We start from the raw sequence: 16,487 nt of genomic DNA on the forward strand, positions 1-16,487 counted from the left end.
TAAAGTATAGCATTTGTATGAAATTTCAGATGCCATTTGGGGCATAAAAAAAAATTTAAAAATACTTTTACTGTTGCTAAGGAGTTCTTAGTTTAAATTGTATCTCTTTTGCAGTTTTCAAAATACACATGAAAGCAACCCAATTAAAAGATGTTTGTTTGTTAGCCAAAAAAAGTATGTATAAATATGTATAGGGCAAACAATTTAGGGCCTACAAAGATAAACATAAAGGTATTTTTTCGAAGTTGGATGGAGTTTTACCGGATTAACTTTGTCGATGATAAGGGCTTTGCAAGCCGATTATGTCAACAATATAATCTAAGTTTTTAATTATACAATACCAAACACGCAGCGTTTTCTTGGGAAAGACCACAAATTTTCATCCCCAAAAGCTTGCTACGTCAAACACCTTTGGCACAGTATGTTTTCTTAGTACCATGCAAAACTTAAACGGCTTTAAATAAAGCAAACTCCACTGTACTTCGGTTTTAATGCAATTAAATATTTTATTCACTGAATGCATCTCAATCAATCACCTCTACGTACATCACATGCTGGCTTAGCACATCGGAGGTTCAGATGTGCTGGCATGTTGTAATACTACGAGTATTTGTGTTTTTACAGCGCATTAATATATAACTCATTCTTTTTCAAATGTCAAACTACAACAGTTATTCCAGTTCTGTTCTCGAAAACTTTCCCTAAAAGCGCAAGTGTTTTATCCGTGGTAACTACTTTAGAAAAATATATGTATGATGTTAATATGAAGTAGCGTTTATCAAATTACATGGACTGGGTACAAATTTGTATACAATTCTAGTTCGTTTTTTTTCACTTTCCACTTGATAATAAACAAGTTAATGTTAATTCTTAGATTACAATAATTTTCTTACTTGGAAGTTCAATTTATTAAAACTTCTGTACGAGTTCACTGGCGTTGTGTTGGGTTGTGTTCTTACTATATGAAAAGTGCCAAGAATTTCATAGCTCCCATGTTTAAATCGATTTCTGTCTTTTCCAATATTGTTGATAAATTAAACATTGTTAAATTTTTTAACCGTTGTGTAGATTAACTTTCATAGAATGTAAATTTTAGAAGAAGAGATTTGCTTGAAACATCTCAACTTATAAAATGTGGGGTCATATCGGTTCGGTCTCACTACCTGTTTTTTGTAAGGCAACTTCTTCGTCAAACTAAGAATTTCATGTTGAACAAAGCAAACCAATGTGTTGTATTATGCATAAATAAATTTTTTCGTATATTTAAAATGTTCTCTTTAAGTTTTTTACGATTTCTTGTTTTAGTACTACTATGTATTACGGAGATATTTTTAATACAACTATTACAAATTTTTCATTTAATAAACTAAGTGTACTTTTAAACATATTATAAAAGCGCGCCTCAAGCTGCCGCTGCACACTAGCATTCTGCTTCTCTGCCCAATTGCTAAACACCAGTTTTCCGGCACAGTTCACCGCCAAGTAATATCATAGAACGTAAATCAGGGGGCAGATTCGATACGATACAGAAATAGTAACATATGCCGGGCAACTAGACCCGTAAGACGAGCGAAACTCAAATGGAACAATTGATCTGCCTGCGATTTGTGTGAGTGTTTTCGGGTCAACTAAAAATCTAGAAAACATATAATATGCGTCGAAACGTTAGGTGTAAATCTTGAAATTCAATATAAATGGAGTTGGCAAATTATACAATTGTGCATATGCATTTTCTAAATCAGTGAAGACTACGCAACCTAGTGGTTATAACACCATTACAAAAATGGAGATGACGACGATTGTGGCGCAGTAACTGATTTACGGACATGCTGCTAGCGAGAAAGCCAAGGGGAGCCAAATGAGTGTTGTGATGAGGGTGCGTTCGATTTTACAACATATAAATTACATTCCGGGCAATCCGCGAGTTGTGTTTAACTACTACCACCTTGTCCCTTGCCATAGATAAGCTCTTCGCATATCTTGAGCAGATCGGCGTTTTCGCGTGATTTTTGTTGCAGCTGCTCCGTCATCGAAACCCGAGAAATCTCCTCCTTCTTAAGTAAAGCTTTAAGTTTTTTCGTTTCGTCGGCATGCTCCCTCGCGTAGGTGTCCAGCTTTTTGTTTGCACTACGTCGGGAAAAATCATTGTCAGTAGGAAACTTTTAATAAGAATATAATCCCTCACATTTCCAGCTGCTGCATGGCATGGTTTTTCATCTTGTCGTAGCGCTGTTCCTGCAACCGCAGATTGTCCATTATCTGCTTCCGCTCCGCCAGAAGCGATTCTTCGTTGCTTTTAAGCTGCGAGGTCATCTCTTTGCTTTTTTCATATTTTCTGCAATACCACCACAGTAAGTTCAATGCCAAACTAGTTTTACTAAGTCTGATCAGATATTGCTTACACATGCAGATCGGAAAATGTTGTCTCCAGTGACGTTAAGTGATGGTAATTGGCGTCCCGGTCAGCCTGGACTTCTTGCAACTGCCGCTCGTGGAGCTGCGCCTGTTGCTCCTTCTCACTAATAAGCTCCGCAATTGCCTTCTCATATGCCTCGATGACACCGCTGAAAAATATAAATATAAATAAATAAAAAAAATGCTGCTGGGTAGTTAAATTTTACAAACCCCTGCTGTTTGTATGCAAAAAGTAAGAAAGATAAAAATAAATAGTTAACATTAGGCCAGTCTGAAAACAATAAGTTTGATTAATTTAAAAAATTATAAACAGAAAGAACGCCATAGTCAAGTGACTAGACTACCGAATGCCAATTGCTGAGTTAACATTTGAAAAAACTGTTGATTGTTTACACAAAATAAATGATATCGTCTTTTCTTATTATACCTGTTCAAATAGTAATCCGTTTAAATATTTTTGTGGTATTGGCAAATAAAAAAAAAAATACTTAAAAATGAAATGCCACGGTTTTTTTTCTACCTATTATAAGGCGTACAAGGTAACCCCCTTTAAGATCTATAATACGGGGTTTCCTTTGCTAATAGAACCGGTCCCGTCAGCGCTCAACTAGTGGTGTTGATCCAGGTTAGAGGTTACAGAAACTAAAAAATCACCTTCGCCATAAAACAAATAGCAAGGAGGCTTACTTTAGTTTTGCATTTGTTTTGTCCTTTTCTGTAATACGCTTGATCAGTGCTTCCTCGCGCTGCTCTCCCTCTTTGAGCTTCTTTTCAATGTCTTCGGACCTCGTTCTAAATCGTAACACAAAATTAGTTGGCATCTATTGTAAATAAGGTCTACTTACACTTCATTTTTGATTTTCTTCTCCAGTTCATCCATGTTGTTGTAGTTGTGCGTTTTGTCCTCCGTATTAGCGCTAATTTAAAGAAAGCATTAGTAGTAACATGGCACACACAAACTGATTCACCTATTACTTACTTGGAATTATCGAAGGTTTTGTTGCAATCGTTATCAATGACGTCTACACTCATTTTAACATGCTTCTGTGAAAATAAATCGTGAATATTAGTCGTAATAATAAAATGACATTAAATATTAATACTATTTTAACTTTGTGCATGGAGAATTCTGTTATAGTTTACTCGCAAACAGAAGGTGTATAGCTTACTTTTGACGTATCCACAGGTGGCTTACAATCCCATTTCACTGATGTATCTTTGCAACTCGATATTAATCCAAAAGAATGGTTCCCGTCACTTGTTTCGTGCTCCTCCAATGTTGGGCTAAGAACTCGGTTTTGATACTGGTTCGATCCAAGAATATTCTGCAGCGCCTGCTCCTGCTGATTCGGATGATTAACGGGAACAGGGGCTCCAAGGAGGGGATCAAACTTCAGCAGCAGCGAACTGCGGTCGATAGGCGCATTATTGCTGCCTTTCGTGTACAAATAATCAAAATCTGATGATTTCAGTATTACTGTGGTTGGTGTTCGTTTTTTGTTGGTTTATATGGTTATGTTTACATGAGTACATGCGCGTGCATTTTTGTGTTTTGTGAGAAAAGAAGAAAAAATACGAAGACATTTAGTAGTTAGTCACAAGCGCCGGCTGTTTTAAGATTATATTTAAATTAATGTCAACGTCAAGGTGTTTCCCTTCGACCTTTTCCTATAGTCGAAATTCTACCATTTAAGCAAAGATTATGCCACATAAAACCAAATCAAAAGCGGGAAGGTAATACGCCCCCTAAATCCCAATCTGGAAATTGAGCTATATGATACAACGGATTGGGTATACGTTTATTGTATCATATGCTCGCCCGTAAAGTCATCTTTATATTTTTTTAATGCAATATCTCCAATTTACAGCTTAAACTAGTGTCATTCCTATTTCTTCAATGAACTAATTATACTACCATTAATAAAATTTATTTGATATGACACATGCTTGGCTTAAATCAATATTAGTTTTGATAAAAGATATATATAAATATAAGCTTTTTTAAATGAAATAATCAAGTTTAAGCATAATTCAGGAGATGGGTAAATGTTAATTTTTTAAAGAAATCTATGCATAATTATTTTTTCTGTTTATCCCAAATAATTCTACTCTTTCCCTTTACCGGATTTAAACTGTTTTGAAAATAGTTTCGTTCTGTTTGACTCGTTGAAAAAATAAAATAAGATATGGTATGTATGACTCGAGACTCCCTACCCATTCAGCCCCCTGAACACCAAACCCAGGCACGAAATTGAGGTGTGTCTGTTTTGCATAGAAGCAGCATGGTTACTTTTACAGAACACACGAAGGAATTTGAGAAATTTTTAGGGAAAGCGATCTGTTTAAGCGTTAGGCTTTCTTGGAGCCAACAATCCCAGCAAACTTAAGAATGAACGGATTTAATTTGAAATCATTGAAATCTTAAGTACTCAAATAAAACGGGTACAAACCAAGACGAAACCCCTTTTTCTCAGTGCATTTGGAAATAAAAGGGGAACACATAAACAAATGCGAAGCCCAGCGGTAGAAGTCTTTAAAAATAGTGACAACCCCAAGCAGACCCAGATATTATGTTTAGGTCACCATTAAGGCAGGCCGCTTTGTAGCTCGGGTTTTGTGCATATCTAAGTTTTCAAAACACCGAACCAAAACAAAACAAAGGCCACCGACGACTTCTGAGTCATTTTATGCAATCGACAATGGTTTCCGAAGTGGGTTGAGTGAAGGAGAGCAGAAGCGTATACTTAAAGAGCGAAGAAGCAAAAGAGAGAAAGAGCGGCCATTCACTGCGCTGCATTTTCATTGCCTGTCTTGCAAGGTTTGCACTTTTAAGATTCTCACATAATAACGGTGACCACACGGCACCCGAATAACACCCACTCGTACATATGTATATGTATAACCGCACAATGAAGTTTCACGCTCTCACTCTCACATACTATTTTTCCTAAGCGATTCAGAGACCTGTCTTCTGGCACTATTTATGCCTATTTGTTGTTTTTCTACAGCACAGCTGCTAGTTACATTTTCTATTTCTAGTCCTTCTTGCGGGTCAATTTTAAAAGAGAACCTCGTTAGCCTTAGTAAACAAACAAAAAAGGCTAGTTTTGCATTTTTAAAAGTTACATTTTCCTAATTAGCAGCCTGGCAAAACCAAGATTTAACAGCAGGACGGTACCGATGGATAAAGCGACGTCAGATGTAGGAAACTAACTGAAATGGAATTTCTTGTTGCTTACATTTCTCTCTATGAGTCCAATAAGAAACTCAGCGCACGCACGCGAGCGAACGAACGAGTCTGAATTCTGACTGGAGTGTGAGACAGCGGAACCGTATTCAGCAGTCAGCAAATGCGCAAAGAGAGTAGGTGGGAGACAGGGAGCGCTAGCGCTGTGTACACGTTGTCTGTTTGGAGTTATGCCCACCCCCTCTATTCATTACCATCGAATCGAACTGCCACCACAGACTGTCTCTTTCGCTCTACTTCAACGTTTTCGGGACGGGGACTATGGTACACGGAGAGTTCTCAGCTGAATACCATGCTCTCGAGTGTGTGTGAACAGTTGGAGACGGCAGATAACAGTAAGACGTTGATACTAGAAACTTATTAACTGACTAATAGCAATAATGCACTGTAATGTTTAATTTCCTACGAATTGTTTCTTAAAAAATATACATTTTTAAAAATAAAAATTTTATTGTAGTATTGTAAACTTTAATCGATTTGACAAAAACAGCCTTTGAAAAAAATATTTATATTTTTATCCTTTTATATGTTTATCTTTTAAACACAAAGATTATTTAGCGAGTCAACACTGTGCTCTGCTGCAATTTCTGTCAATGAAGAGAGCAAAAAAGAAAGTCTCTCATCTAAGCTGTTGCTCCAATGTAGGGTTGTTTTAGCTTTGGAGATAGTTTTCCAAGTAAGCGATAACGATACTTTTAGCGCCACTGTTTTGCCTATTTAAAATTTTATACTGATCAAAAAATATTTTACGAAAAGAAGTGTTTCTTCAATTAGACAAAGTGACTTCACAATTATTGAAGTTCTTCTTCTTACATTTCGCTCTTGCAGATAAGGGCGTCAGAAGAGACACAGATAGCTGTGGAATTAAGAGAGATGTCAGAGAGAAATGAAAGTACCAATTAAGGAGAGCGGCAAAATAAAAACAACGAGCCGTACGTTTCATCAGAAAACAGCATAAGAGCATGCAAACAAAAAAAAGGAAAAAATCAGTTTCGGAGCCATTAAAAATAAAATTATTGTAATAACTGCATTGCATAGTTAGCTCCTTTTCTTTTCTTTTGGTTTATTCTTTTCGCCACGAATTTTTGTCTTTCACAAACCAGGTTCTCTGCCTTGCATGTGTGTCACATAGGTTTATTATACCCGTTACTCGTAGAGTAAAAGGTATACTAGATTCGTTGAAAAGTATGTAACAGGCAGAAGAAAGCGTTTCCGACCATATAAAGTATATATATTCTTGATCAGCATCAATAGTCGAGTCGATCTGGCCTTGTCCGTCTGTCCGTCCGTATGAACGTCGAGATCTCAGGAACTACAAAAGCTAGAAAGTTGAGATTAAGAATACAGACTCCAAAGACATAGAAGCAGCGCAAGTTTCATGTTGCCACGCCCACTCTAACGCTCACAAACCGACAAAAACTGCCACGCAAACACTTTTGAAAAATAATTTGATATTTTTTCATTTTTGTATTGGTCTTGTAAATTTCTATCGATTTTCAAAAAAACTTTTTGCCACGCCTACTCTAATCAAAGAGTACTGAGAAACACGAATGAACATTTTGTCAAAATAATTGTGCCTACCAGTGTATGTTTCATCCGAAAAGCTTTGAAAATATGGTATTTAGTCGTGAGATTTAAACGATATTAATACTCATACATAATTAATCAGAGCATATAACTGCAAAAAGACGGTCGAATAGCCTTTTATTGAATTTCTGAAAAAAAATTGTTGAATGCCACTGCAAAGGGTATATACATACGTGTATGTATATTTCATAACTGCCTATAGAATCAACGCCAAAGTACTGTACAGCTTTGGAAAGGAAAGGGTGTTCAAACTTGCGGTAACATTGACAAAATATATACATGAATATATGAATGTATGAATGAAAACAGCTAACAGCATTTAAAAAAGTTTGACATGTAATGGCATATTCCTTACAAACGATAAAAGCGGTCATCGACTTACGGTTTTGGTTGCTGGCGCCGTCGTGGAATTCGGCATCAATGATCGCCTCCTGCTCGCCAGGTGCACCACCCCTCTGTTTGCTCAACGCAGGAGCGGGTTTTCCTTCGATTTCCCTATTAGCATTGACCCTAATCTTTTCTTGATTGTTGGAACCACTTATGGTCTTGAACATGTCATCCGAAACTGGCGAAATGGCGCCAAAGTGTTCTAAGAAAACATCGTCCTTCTCATCACTGGCGCTTAGCGTGGCTTGCTCTTTGGCGGAAAGAGACTGCTCCTCCAACGCAACGGTACCATTTCGCAAGGGTGACAACGGGGAATTCGTCTCATGGATAGGGGGTCTCTTTAAATGTTGGTGGGAAGGAATAGGCGGTGAATTTGAAATTGGTGCTTGGGGTTCCTTCCAAGTTTGCTGAGGCGACTTCAATAAGGCTACATCATATGCCCTCATGGAGACATCTACATCCATAACGTCATCAGCTCCGGTATCTTCGGTAGCCTCCACTGCTGGAGAAGCCTTATGCTGAATGCAGAAGGTGTGGCGTGGGTTCTCCTTTTCCATGCAAAAAATCCTTCGCGATTTGGACTCCTCCTCTTCCGTCGGAGACTGAATCACCGAGAAAGTACGGCGCTGTTTATTATCGACCGATCCCAGACTTACGGCGAATGTGTCTGTATCGTTTTGTGGCTTGTTCTCCGAAATGTTTTCGCTGTCAAAGGCCATATTTGAGAAAGTGGGAGAAATCTCGCTCATGGGTAAGGTTTCGTTGAGGTTCTGCTTCTGTGGACTCGGTTGTGTTAACTGAAAGTCAATTGCGGACTTTTCGATGACACCAGCTCCGAAGACGCTTTGCTTGCGATCTGAAGAAGGTTCTACCACAGCTTCTTCCAAATAGGGCATGTCTTTTTGCTCGAGCGGAGCACGGGGTGAGCGTGGAAAATGAGACTGTGTTTCAGCGGGTCCTCTGATAGGGAAACTAGGCGAAGTGGGTTCTGGAGAGATTGCAGAGGTTGTTTTTCCATCTAGATCCAAGGAATTATGTGTCATGGATCGCAGCTGCGTTGGTGTGACTGCCACAAAGGGCGCGCGGCCGTGTGAAATCTGCTTTACTCCCACCTTACCTCCCGACGAAACATCATCAGGCAAGGGCAACTCCTTCAGAGTCCGGAACTCTAGTTCTTCCGCTGCCTTTGGGCGATGTGTAGGTATGGGCGGAGAAAGGGGCAGTTCCTTGCTTTTGGTTTGAAGTTTCGGTATGGGCGTTGATATCTGTGCTGCTGGTAGCTCTATTTCAGTCATCTTCAATTGACTTTCCAGGCCTGCAGTCTTATGATCCATTTTATTATCTTGAAAGTCCATATCATTTTTCCCGCAGAGGTTTAAACAAGATTTTCTTGAAACGGGTGAATGAGCATTAACCTGCTCCTGCCGAGATGAGGTAAGCACTATAGCCTCACTCACTCTCATAAAGTCATCCACTTCCATGTGCTCAAGCTCCGTCACAGTCCTGTCTTCAGTTGCCTCCATAGCTGGGGACGCATTTTGCTCATGGCTGATGGGAGTGAATGTTTTTTCCATTGATTCTACTGCCACTGCAAATGGCATCTCTTGATTAAGGCATTTTGGAGTTTTTGCTGGATTTGTGTAGGGTTCTGTTGCCTCATTGAGATTTAAGGGCTCCTCAGAATTTGCGTTCTCCATCTGCGCACTACAAATCGGTTGGTGGTCCTCTTTCTGAGGTTCTTTTTTTGTATCCTTTTGATTTTCATCACGATGCTTAGCTAGCTCTTTCGTGTAGTCTAAGGCAGTTAAGTTAAGATTCGGTTCATGAAGTGGTGTAAGAGGCTCATCAGGGAATACTGATTCTAATAATGATGGCTCCGTTGCATCACTATTGGATTCCGGGTATTTAGCTAACTGGTCTTGTTCTATTCTCTTTTGCTCCTGATTTTGATTATACTGCACAGAAATATTCTCCGTTTTCGGCTGCGATACGCTGAGAATATGCGTTTGCATAAGCTGATGGTCTTCCGGGTCCAAAACGTCCTTTAACATTTCCATAGTTTCGTTTATGTCATCCACATCCATGGCTTCATAGCTGACGTTGTTGTGCTGGCTAACCGCCAAAGGATCTTTGAAATCAGCTTCCAGTGTAGAAGCTGAGGTCATGGACAGCTGCTGCTCCAAAACATCATTAAGGGCACTTGAATAGGCCTCTAGCTCCGATCGATCTCCTGTATATCGCTCGCTATGAAGCGATAAGCACTCGACAAAAACATCCGAATCCGAATGTTTGCATTTCAATTGAGCTAAGTGCGGAATAAGGACGATAAATTAATTAATTAATTTAAAAAAAAAATATTCGGTACTTAAGTATATTAAAGTTGTTTATAAAATACATTTGACAAATCATAACAAGACCGACTCTGAAATCTATCCATAAACCTGGAAATGTTTTCTTTTCCCAAGCTAGGACCTTTCCTATGAATAAATGCTGGTATTCAAATGGTAGAAAACATTGCGCTCTTCGGACGGATTTCGTATGGAATTCTTACGTACATTATATAATATATTATTTCCACCTGAAGAGATTTCTGTGTTACACAAACTAGTTTTACTCACTGTCTATATCGGTACTTAAAGGAGACAGTTCCGGTATTTGCATTTCATCGAACTCGGGAAGACCTCCAAATTTTGGAACCTTAATTGCGTCTAGCTGAAGGCTACCGGCTACTGCCGCCTGATGTCCCAGAGCTGCAGCCATTGCCTTCTGTTGCTCCATGCTCGTCGGCTTGGGACTGGGCTTCACCGCCAGTGGACTCAGCTACCAAACGAGAGATGCGAAATGTAAGAAAATAATTTACAAGGTGGGCATCACGATTATTTAAGTAGTTTTAAAGAAATAATTTCTTCGAGAAAAATAGGCATAATCCAAACAACTGGCAGATGAATAACGTTAACAACCGATAATGGTTTGGGTTTTAAAGATGACACATTGTATAAACGACGCTGTTAATAGAAAGCGCATTTCGGCAGACCGTGGGAAACCTTTGCCAAGACTTTATAGAAAGGAATATTTCCGGCAATATTTAGTTAGAGGAATACATTTTTATGAAATTATGATCTGAGTTTCATCTATAGATCAAAGGGATACTAGATACTTCCCATTCTCTCGAAAAAAAAATCATATTTTTGATATGTTTGTCATAGTTGGTCAGTCGGCAAGCAAATGTCATTAATTCAAAAGTCAAACGAGACGTACATAAATCGGGTATATGGGAAGAGGCAAGGAAACGGATTGAGAAGCAAAAGGTGGGGAGATGCACGTGGAACTGGGTCGATGTTAGCATTTGTGCAGTGAGAAATACCCATGCTGCGAAATTAATGCGGCCGGCGGTCATGTTTTATGTCTATTTATGTTTGGGAGCATCGTTCTAGACGCGGAATTGAATTAGAGCACATTATAGTGAAATCGGTGCTGCAAGGTCAACGTCAGCGGAGAACAAAGGGCCGGAAAATGGGCGGGACACTAAAAAATAGGATAGTGGCAACAAAAAACAAGAGAGAACGCTATAGTCGAGTTTCCCGACTATCTGATACCCGTTCCTCAGCTAGTGGAAGTACGAAGGAGAGCCTTCCACACTGACAGTTTTTGGTGGTTTGTGGGCGTTAGAGTGGGCGCGGCAAAAAGTTTTTTGGCAAATCGATAGAAATTTACAAGACTAATACAAAAACAAGAGAGAACGAAGGAGAGTCTTCAACACTGACAGTTTTTGGCGGTTTGTGGGCGTTAGAGTGGGCGTGCAAAGTTTTTTTGAAAATCGAAAGGAATTTACAAGACCAATACAAAAATGAAAAAATATCAAATTATTTTTCAAAAGTGTGGGCGTGGCAGTTTTTGTCGGTTTATGGGCGTTAGAGTGGGCGTGGCAACATGAATCGACAAACTTGCGCTGCTTATATGTCTCTGGAGTCTGTATGCTCAATCTCAACTTTCTAGCTTTTGTAGTTCCTGAGATCTCGACGTTCATACGAACGGATAGACGGACATGGCCAGATCGACTCGGCTATTGATCCTGATCAAGAATATATATACTTTATATGGTCGGAAATGCTTCTTTCTGCCTGTTACATACTTTTCAACGAATCTAGTATACTCTTTTACTCTACAAGTAACGGGTATAAAAAGGCCACGTTTTCCGCGGTTGGCAATTCGTAAATTTGTAAGTAGACAATTAAAATGTCTTAATTTTTTGGCCATGCGCACATTTCTAGTGAAATATTAACCCAAAAACAAATGGCTAGATACAACGCCATCTTAAATAATAAAAATTTTGTCTGCGACGTAATAAGTTTACGAAACCAAATGGGACTGCATAATGAATCTTATTCATACAGTTTGTATAATACCAGAATACCCCATGCAGGGATGCACATTAAAACATATATTACTATACCTAAAGAGAATCCTAGTTTTCTTGAGACATACCTCGCCGCTCATGGCTTGCAAGTGCTCCATTTCGTTATCACTAACTTGGTTCAGATTGAAGTTTATTTCGCTTAAAAATGTCTGTATTGTTTCTCTACTACAACTGATGTCCTCGGTTGCTGGGAGTGGGTTCGAGATAGGTTCCTTAATTAGATTACAGTGCGGTTCCTTCAGTTGCGGACTCTCAGAGGCGGACTGTACTAACGTGTCCAGGTCCTGGGATACAAGTGAAAGTCCTTCTTTATCCCTTGGTGTAGAGTAATTATCAGCGGGACTATCATCTTTTAAGGCTTCCATTGTCATTGGTTGATTGGTGGTGATGCCAGTGGTAGCGATGCTTTTTGGCCTTTTGATGATACTTGCGAGGAAGTCCATGCCTCTCTACACACGATTAACTCCTGAGACGGGATACGGTACACTTGGTTCCATGAATCAATGGATCTATAGAATTTCTTGGTTGATCTCTAATGTTTTTTTTCTTTCGGGTTTTCCGTTGTGACACAGATTGGGCTCGCCTACTCGGTAAAATTTTTACAGTGATTTCATTATATTGGGTAATACCGCCGGGTTTCACACGACCCGCTGTTGTGAGCGTTTTTCACTGTCTCCCGATCATGTCTGCCTTTAAAATCAATTTAAAAATATTTTCTTTTTCAATTTGCTTTGCTCTGCTCAGCGTCACACATACACTAATGTTTTAAACACGGCGAGAGTGCGGGGGATCGACACACCGAATGAGAGAACGAATAGTTTGAATGGCATCCACATAACGATCCGGATGTTTTTGTTCTCTATATGTTTGGATCATTTTAGCTCTCACGGCGTTCTCCTCTTATCAGCACGGTCCTCTCTTCCTTATATAATACTGTCAAATACTTTTCAGATGTTAGACGACGGCTACAGTCACTAATTATTTAAAAGAATAATTTTTTTTTATATGATTCGTGTAACTGAGTTCCAAAAATAGAACAATTCTTTTAAAAACATCCATAGGCTTGATTTTGTTTTGATAAGCTACTCTGAATTTGTAGGCACCAATATTTCTAACAACAATTAAATTTAAACATTACATTTGTATTTGATTGGAATAAGTACCCTTTTACTCGAGTAAATATAATGGGCTTTAAAAAGACAATGGGTAGACCACAGTTGTGTCTGCAATATATGAAAAACATTTTGGGAACGAACGAGGTCGTGGACAACCTTTTTGACTGAACTGCAGTGGAAAACTAAGACACGACACAGACGCAATTCAGACTGCAAGACAGCAGTGAAAATTCAAGACACCGCAAATAAGCCGAAGCACTTAAAGAAGGGGACAGAAAACTGGGTATACGTAAATAGGGCAACCGCCGACTGTTAATCGAAAGTCAGCTGGAGGAACTCGGTGCACATACAAAGTTCTGTATATAGCATTATTTTTCTAATTTTTAATGTTTTTCGCAGAAGTATTATTTGCAAAATGCAAATACCATTAGTTCTAGCATAATATATATGTTGGTTATGTTACATTGTTTCCAGTGTACTCCTGGTTGGTGCGAAACGACATGCAATCCCACATCCATTGTTGCGCATCATGGCGCACTTTCTGCCAGTCGAGACAATTCGAACCGTAGAAGTGCTCCACATTGCCCAACGGATGACTTTGCATGTTTGGCGAGAAAATGTAAGCATTGACACGGAATCCCACACGATGGGGCATGACGAGGTTGCAATAGTTAGATGTTGGCTCTAGCCTTAGCTATGCAGCGCGCGACAGGTGACAAGATATCACACGTCGCCCGGATCAGTGAGAATTCAAAAACAATGTAGAAGGTGTTGAACCATTGAGTGGGACCCCAAATCTGAGACTGGTCACAAAAAAGTAAAATAATTTTATAAAACATAATAGATAGAAACCTCACTAATATGTTTTGAATAAGTCTGTAGATTTGCTAGAAAAACAGAACTTCGACATTTGTTGGCACAAATGAGTAAGTTTACAGTGCAATTGTTGTTTAATATTATGCGAGGGGCCAGCTGTTCCTAGAATTAAAGATGTGTAATAGTAACCTTATACGGCAACTGAAACTCAGGAAAATAAAAAGAATCAAACCTTGAGGAAAAGCGAACTACAAAATAATTTAAAAATAGGCGACAAATGTGGAAAATGGTGGAAACCAAATGCTCTTTAACGAGCAGCGTTGTAGGGAGAGAGTTGAATGACAATAAGTCAAACTCAAAATCCTTACATGGCTGGTTATCGCACTCTAAACTACATTAGGCATCATCAGATTTATCGCCGATTTATAGCGATTCACATTAACATCTGGAAAGCGTAAACGCCAAGAATAAGTAAATTTTCATTTTTCCTTTGGCATACCAGATTCCCTCGTCCGCCGTTCACTTCTATGGGAATTTTGCCGGATGAGGCTCCCGATTTCCTTGTCTTGCCCGGCTTATTACCCATTTTCGTGATAGCTATGGCAGATCGGGCAATCTGGACACCTGGAATGGACAATGTCCGGCGGACGACGATCGACTGAAGAACGTCGCCCGCGACAGCTGCCACAAAGCTTATAACAGCGAATAATGGCAAATCTTATGTACATATATACGATGAACAATTGCGAATTAAGAAAATAGCAGAACAGCCTTCGATCGCAGCATGCCCACACGTACAAAAGTACAAAAGTATGTACAAAGTACATAACCACACACACACATACATATGTAAATGCATGAGCTTTATTATGCCAGTGCCTGTCTGTACATGCCGAAAGTGTATTGCACATTGGTACATCGCACAAGATCGGTAGGCGGGGCACGCCTCCATGTCCAGCTATTAGCTTACCTTAATGCCGCCATCGTTTTTGTTGATCTCCCGCAGAACGCCGCGACCGCCAAATTCCATTCCCAGGCCGTTCTCTGCGCCGTCGAATTCCATGGCTTATGTATATCCCGGCAGGGAGCACTCTTCTACAAGCTATATGTTTCGGGAAAAATTCTTATTTATCGCAGATAAGTGACGCGAATAATCTACGTTGCTTTGGCGAAAATGCCGCTACAATTTGAAGAAGCATAATTGGCAGTGTGACTGCACTGCTGACAAGGAAAAATACCACTAGGCCAAAATAATATACCAAAAAAACTTTAATTTTATACATGCAATTGCGTGTAACTACTCACATATCATTGCAGTTTACCACGTGCCAACTACGAAACAGAAGAGAACGTTATAGTCGAGTTCCTTGACTATTTGATACCTGTTACTCAGCTAGTGGTAGTCCTAAAAAGAGAAAATTGCGTGTATGTCTCTGGAGTCTGTATGCTCAATCTCAGCTTTCTAGCTCTTATAAATCCTGAGATCTCGACGTTCATACGGACGGACAGACCAAAGACATTATAATAATATTATTCTTTGGACAGACGGGCATGGCCATATATATATGTACATATGTATATACTTTATTTGGTCGGAAACGCTTCCTTCTGCCTGTTACATACTTTTCGACGAATAATATTGTATATTTTTTACACAAATATACAGTAGAATCGACGATTTTACGTCGTTTTACCCGGAAGACGCACTAACAGAAAGGTGGAAAAAAATAGTTTTTTTGTTTGTTTTATGGTTGCCATGTTCGTAATATGTTTTAACGTAAAACAAATAAATTTTTTATTCAACGAAAAAATTTAATAAATTTTAAAAATTAACATGGTTTTTAGACTTCTCATGGAATATAGGCATGAAGGTCTGCTCACGCATGCTGTAAACATTTTTGTGACGTCGATCATTGATAGACAGTGTTGGGGAGTACCTAGATACTTCTACCTAGGTACAATTTTGTGGTATCTTTTACCTTACCTAGGTATACAAATATTATGCTACCTTTTACCTTACCTAGGTACAAATTTTTGTATACCTAGAGAATTTGGTAAGCTAGGTAAAAAGGTACTGAAATATTTGTGTTAGCTTTATTTATTACTAAATAGACTTTTTGATCATTTTCCTTTGAACAAAATAATCAAACTCCACAATAATAATAATAAGCTGATTCCACCATAGCAAATTATTTATGTTTCGATTCTAATTGCACAATTTTCCACGCAAATGCTGTTCGGTTATTATTAGCCTAAATCAAACACTCAAATTTGATCATACCTTAACAATTTGTGAAAGAACCCAAAACTGTCCATAAGAGACGAAAAATGTCCGTAAAAGAAAGCTCAAAAAAAGGAACTACCTTTTGTTTTAAATGGCCAATTTTTTAAGCCAGATGTCAATTTTGTATTGTGTGTAAATAAAGCGATTAAATTCGACGAAAATTCGACTGGAAATTTACACAAACATCTTATATGTTCATATGTGTGTATTTCTGTAAAG

At 38.8% G+C, this 16,487-nt stretch overlaps 1 protein-coding gene across 4 annotated transcripts; it reads right to left on the reverse strand.

The window, feature by feature from the left end:
- Positions 1–481: 481 nt before the first annotated feature.
- Positions 482–15,185, reverse strand: LOC120454369. 4 transcript variants are annotated; one of them, XM_039639601.2, is made up of 10 exons: positions 14,955–15,185; positions 10,255–10,456; positions 7,632–9,941; positions 3,585–3,850; positions 3,395–3,459; positions 3,261–3,332; positions 3,103–3,207; positions 2,403–2,564; positions 2,186–2,335; positions 482–2,127 (listed from the first exon to the last, which is right to left on the reverse strand). In XM_039639601.2, the coding sequence occupies exons 1-10, from the start codon at positions 15,045–15,047 to the stop codon at positions 1,932–1,934; spliced, it is 3,621 nt and encodes a 1,206-aa protein (XP_039495535.1). In that variant the 5' UTR covers positions 15,048–15,185; the 3' UTR covers positions 482–1,931. The 4 variants fall into 4 exon arrangements, with proteins under 4 accessions (XP_039495535.1, XP_039495534.1, XP_039495533.1 ...); XM_039639600.2 differs by having other exon boundaries at positions 3,585–3,892; positions 14,955–15,184; XM_039639599.2 differs by lacking the exon at positions 14,955–15,185 and adding an exon at positions 12,122–12,760.
- Between the last annotated feature and the right edge of the window lie 1,302 nt (positions 15,186–16,487).

Source organism: Drosophila santomea, chromosome 3R (genome assembly GCF_016746245.2).
Source record: "Drosophila santomea strain STO CAGO 1482 chromosome 3R, Prin_Dsan_1.1, whole genome shotgun sequence".
In the NCBI taxonomy this organism is placed as follows: Eukaryota; Metazoa; Arthropoda; class Insecta; order Diptera; family Drosophilidae; genus Drosophila; species Drosophila santomea.

Coding starts and splice junctions, on each gene's coding strand:
- LOC120454369 (XM_039639598.2), bottom strand. CDS start 12,496: ATGGACTTCCTCGCAAGTATCATCAAAAGGCCAAAAAGCATCGCTACC. Junction 3,893..7,631: donor CGGCGCCAGCAACCAAAACC/GTAAGTCGATGA, acceptor CACCAACCACAG/TAATACTGAAATCATCAGAT. Junction 3,208..3,260: donor AAGAAAATCAAAAATGAAGT/GTAAGTAGACCT, acceptor GTTACGATTTAG/AACGAGGTCCGAAGACATTG.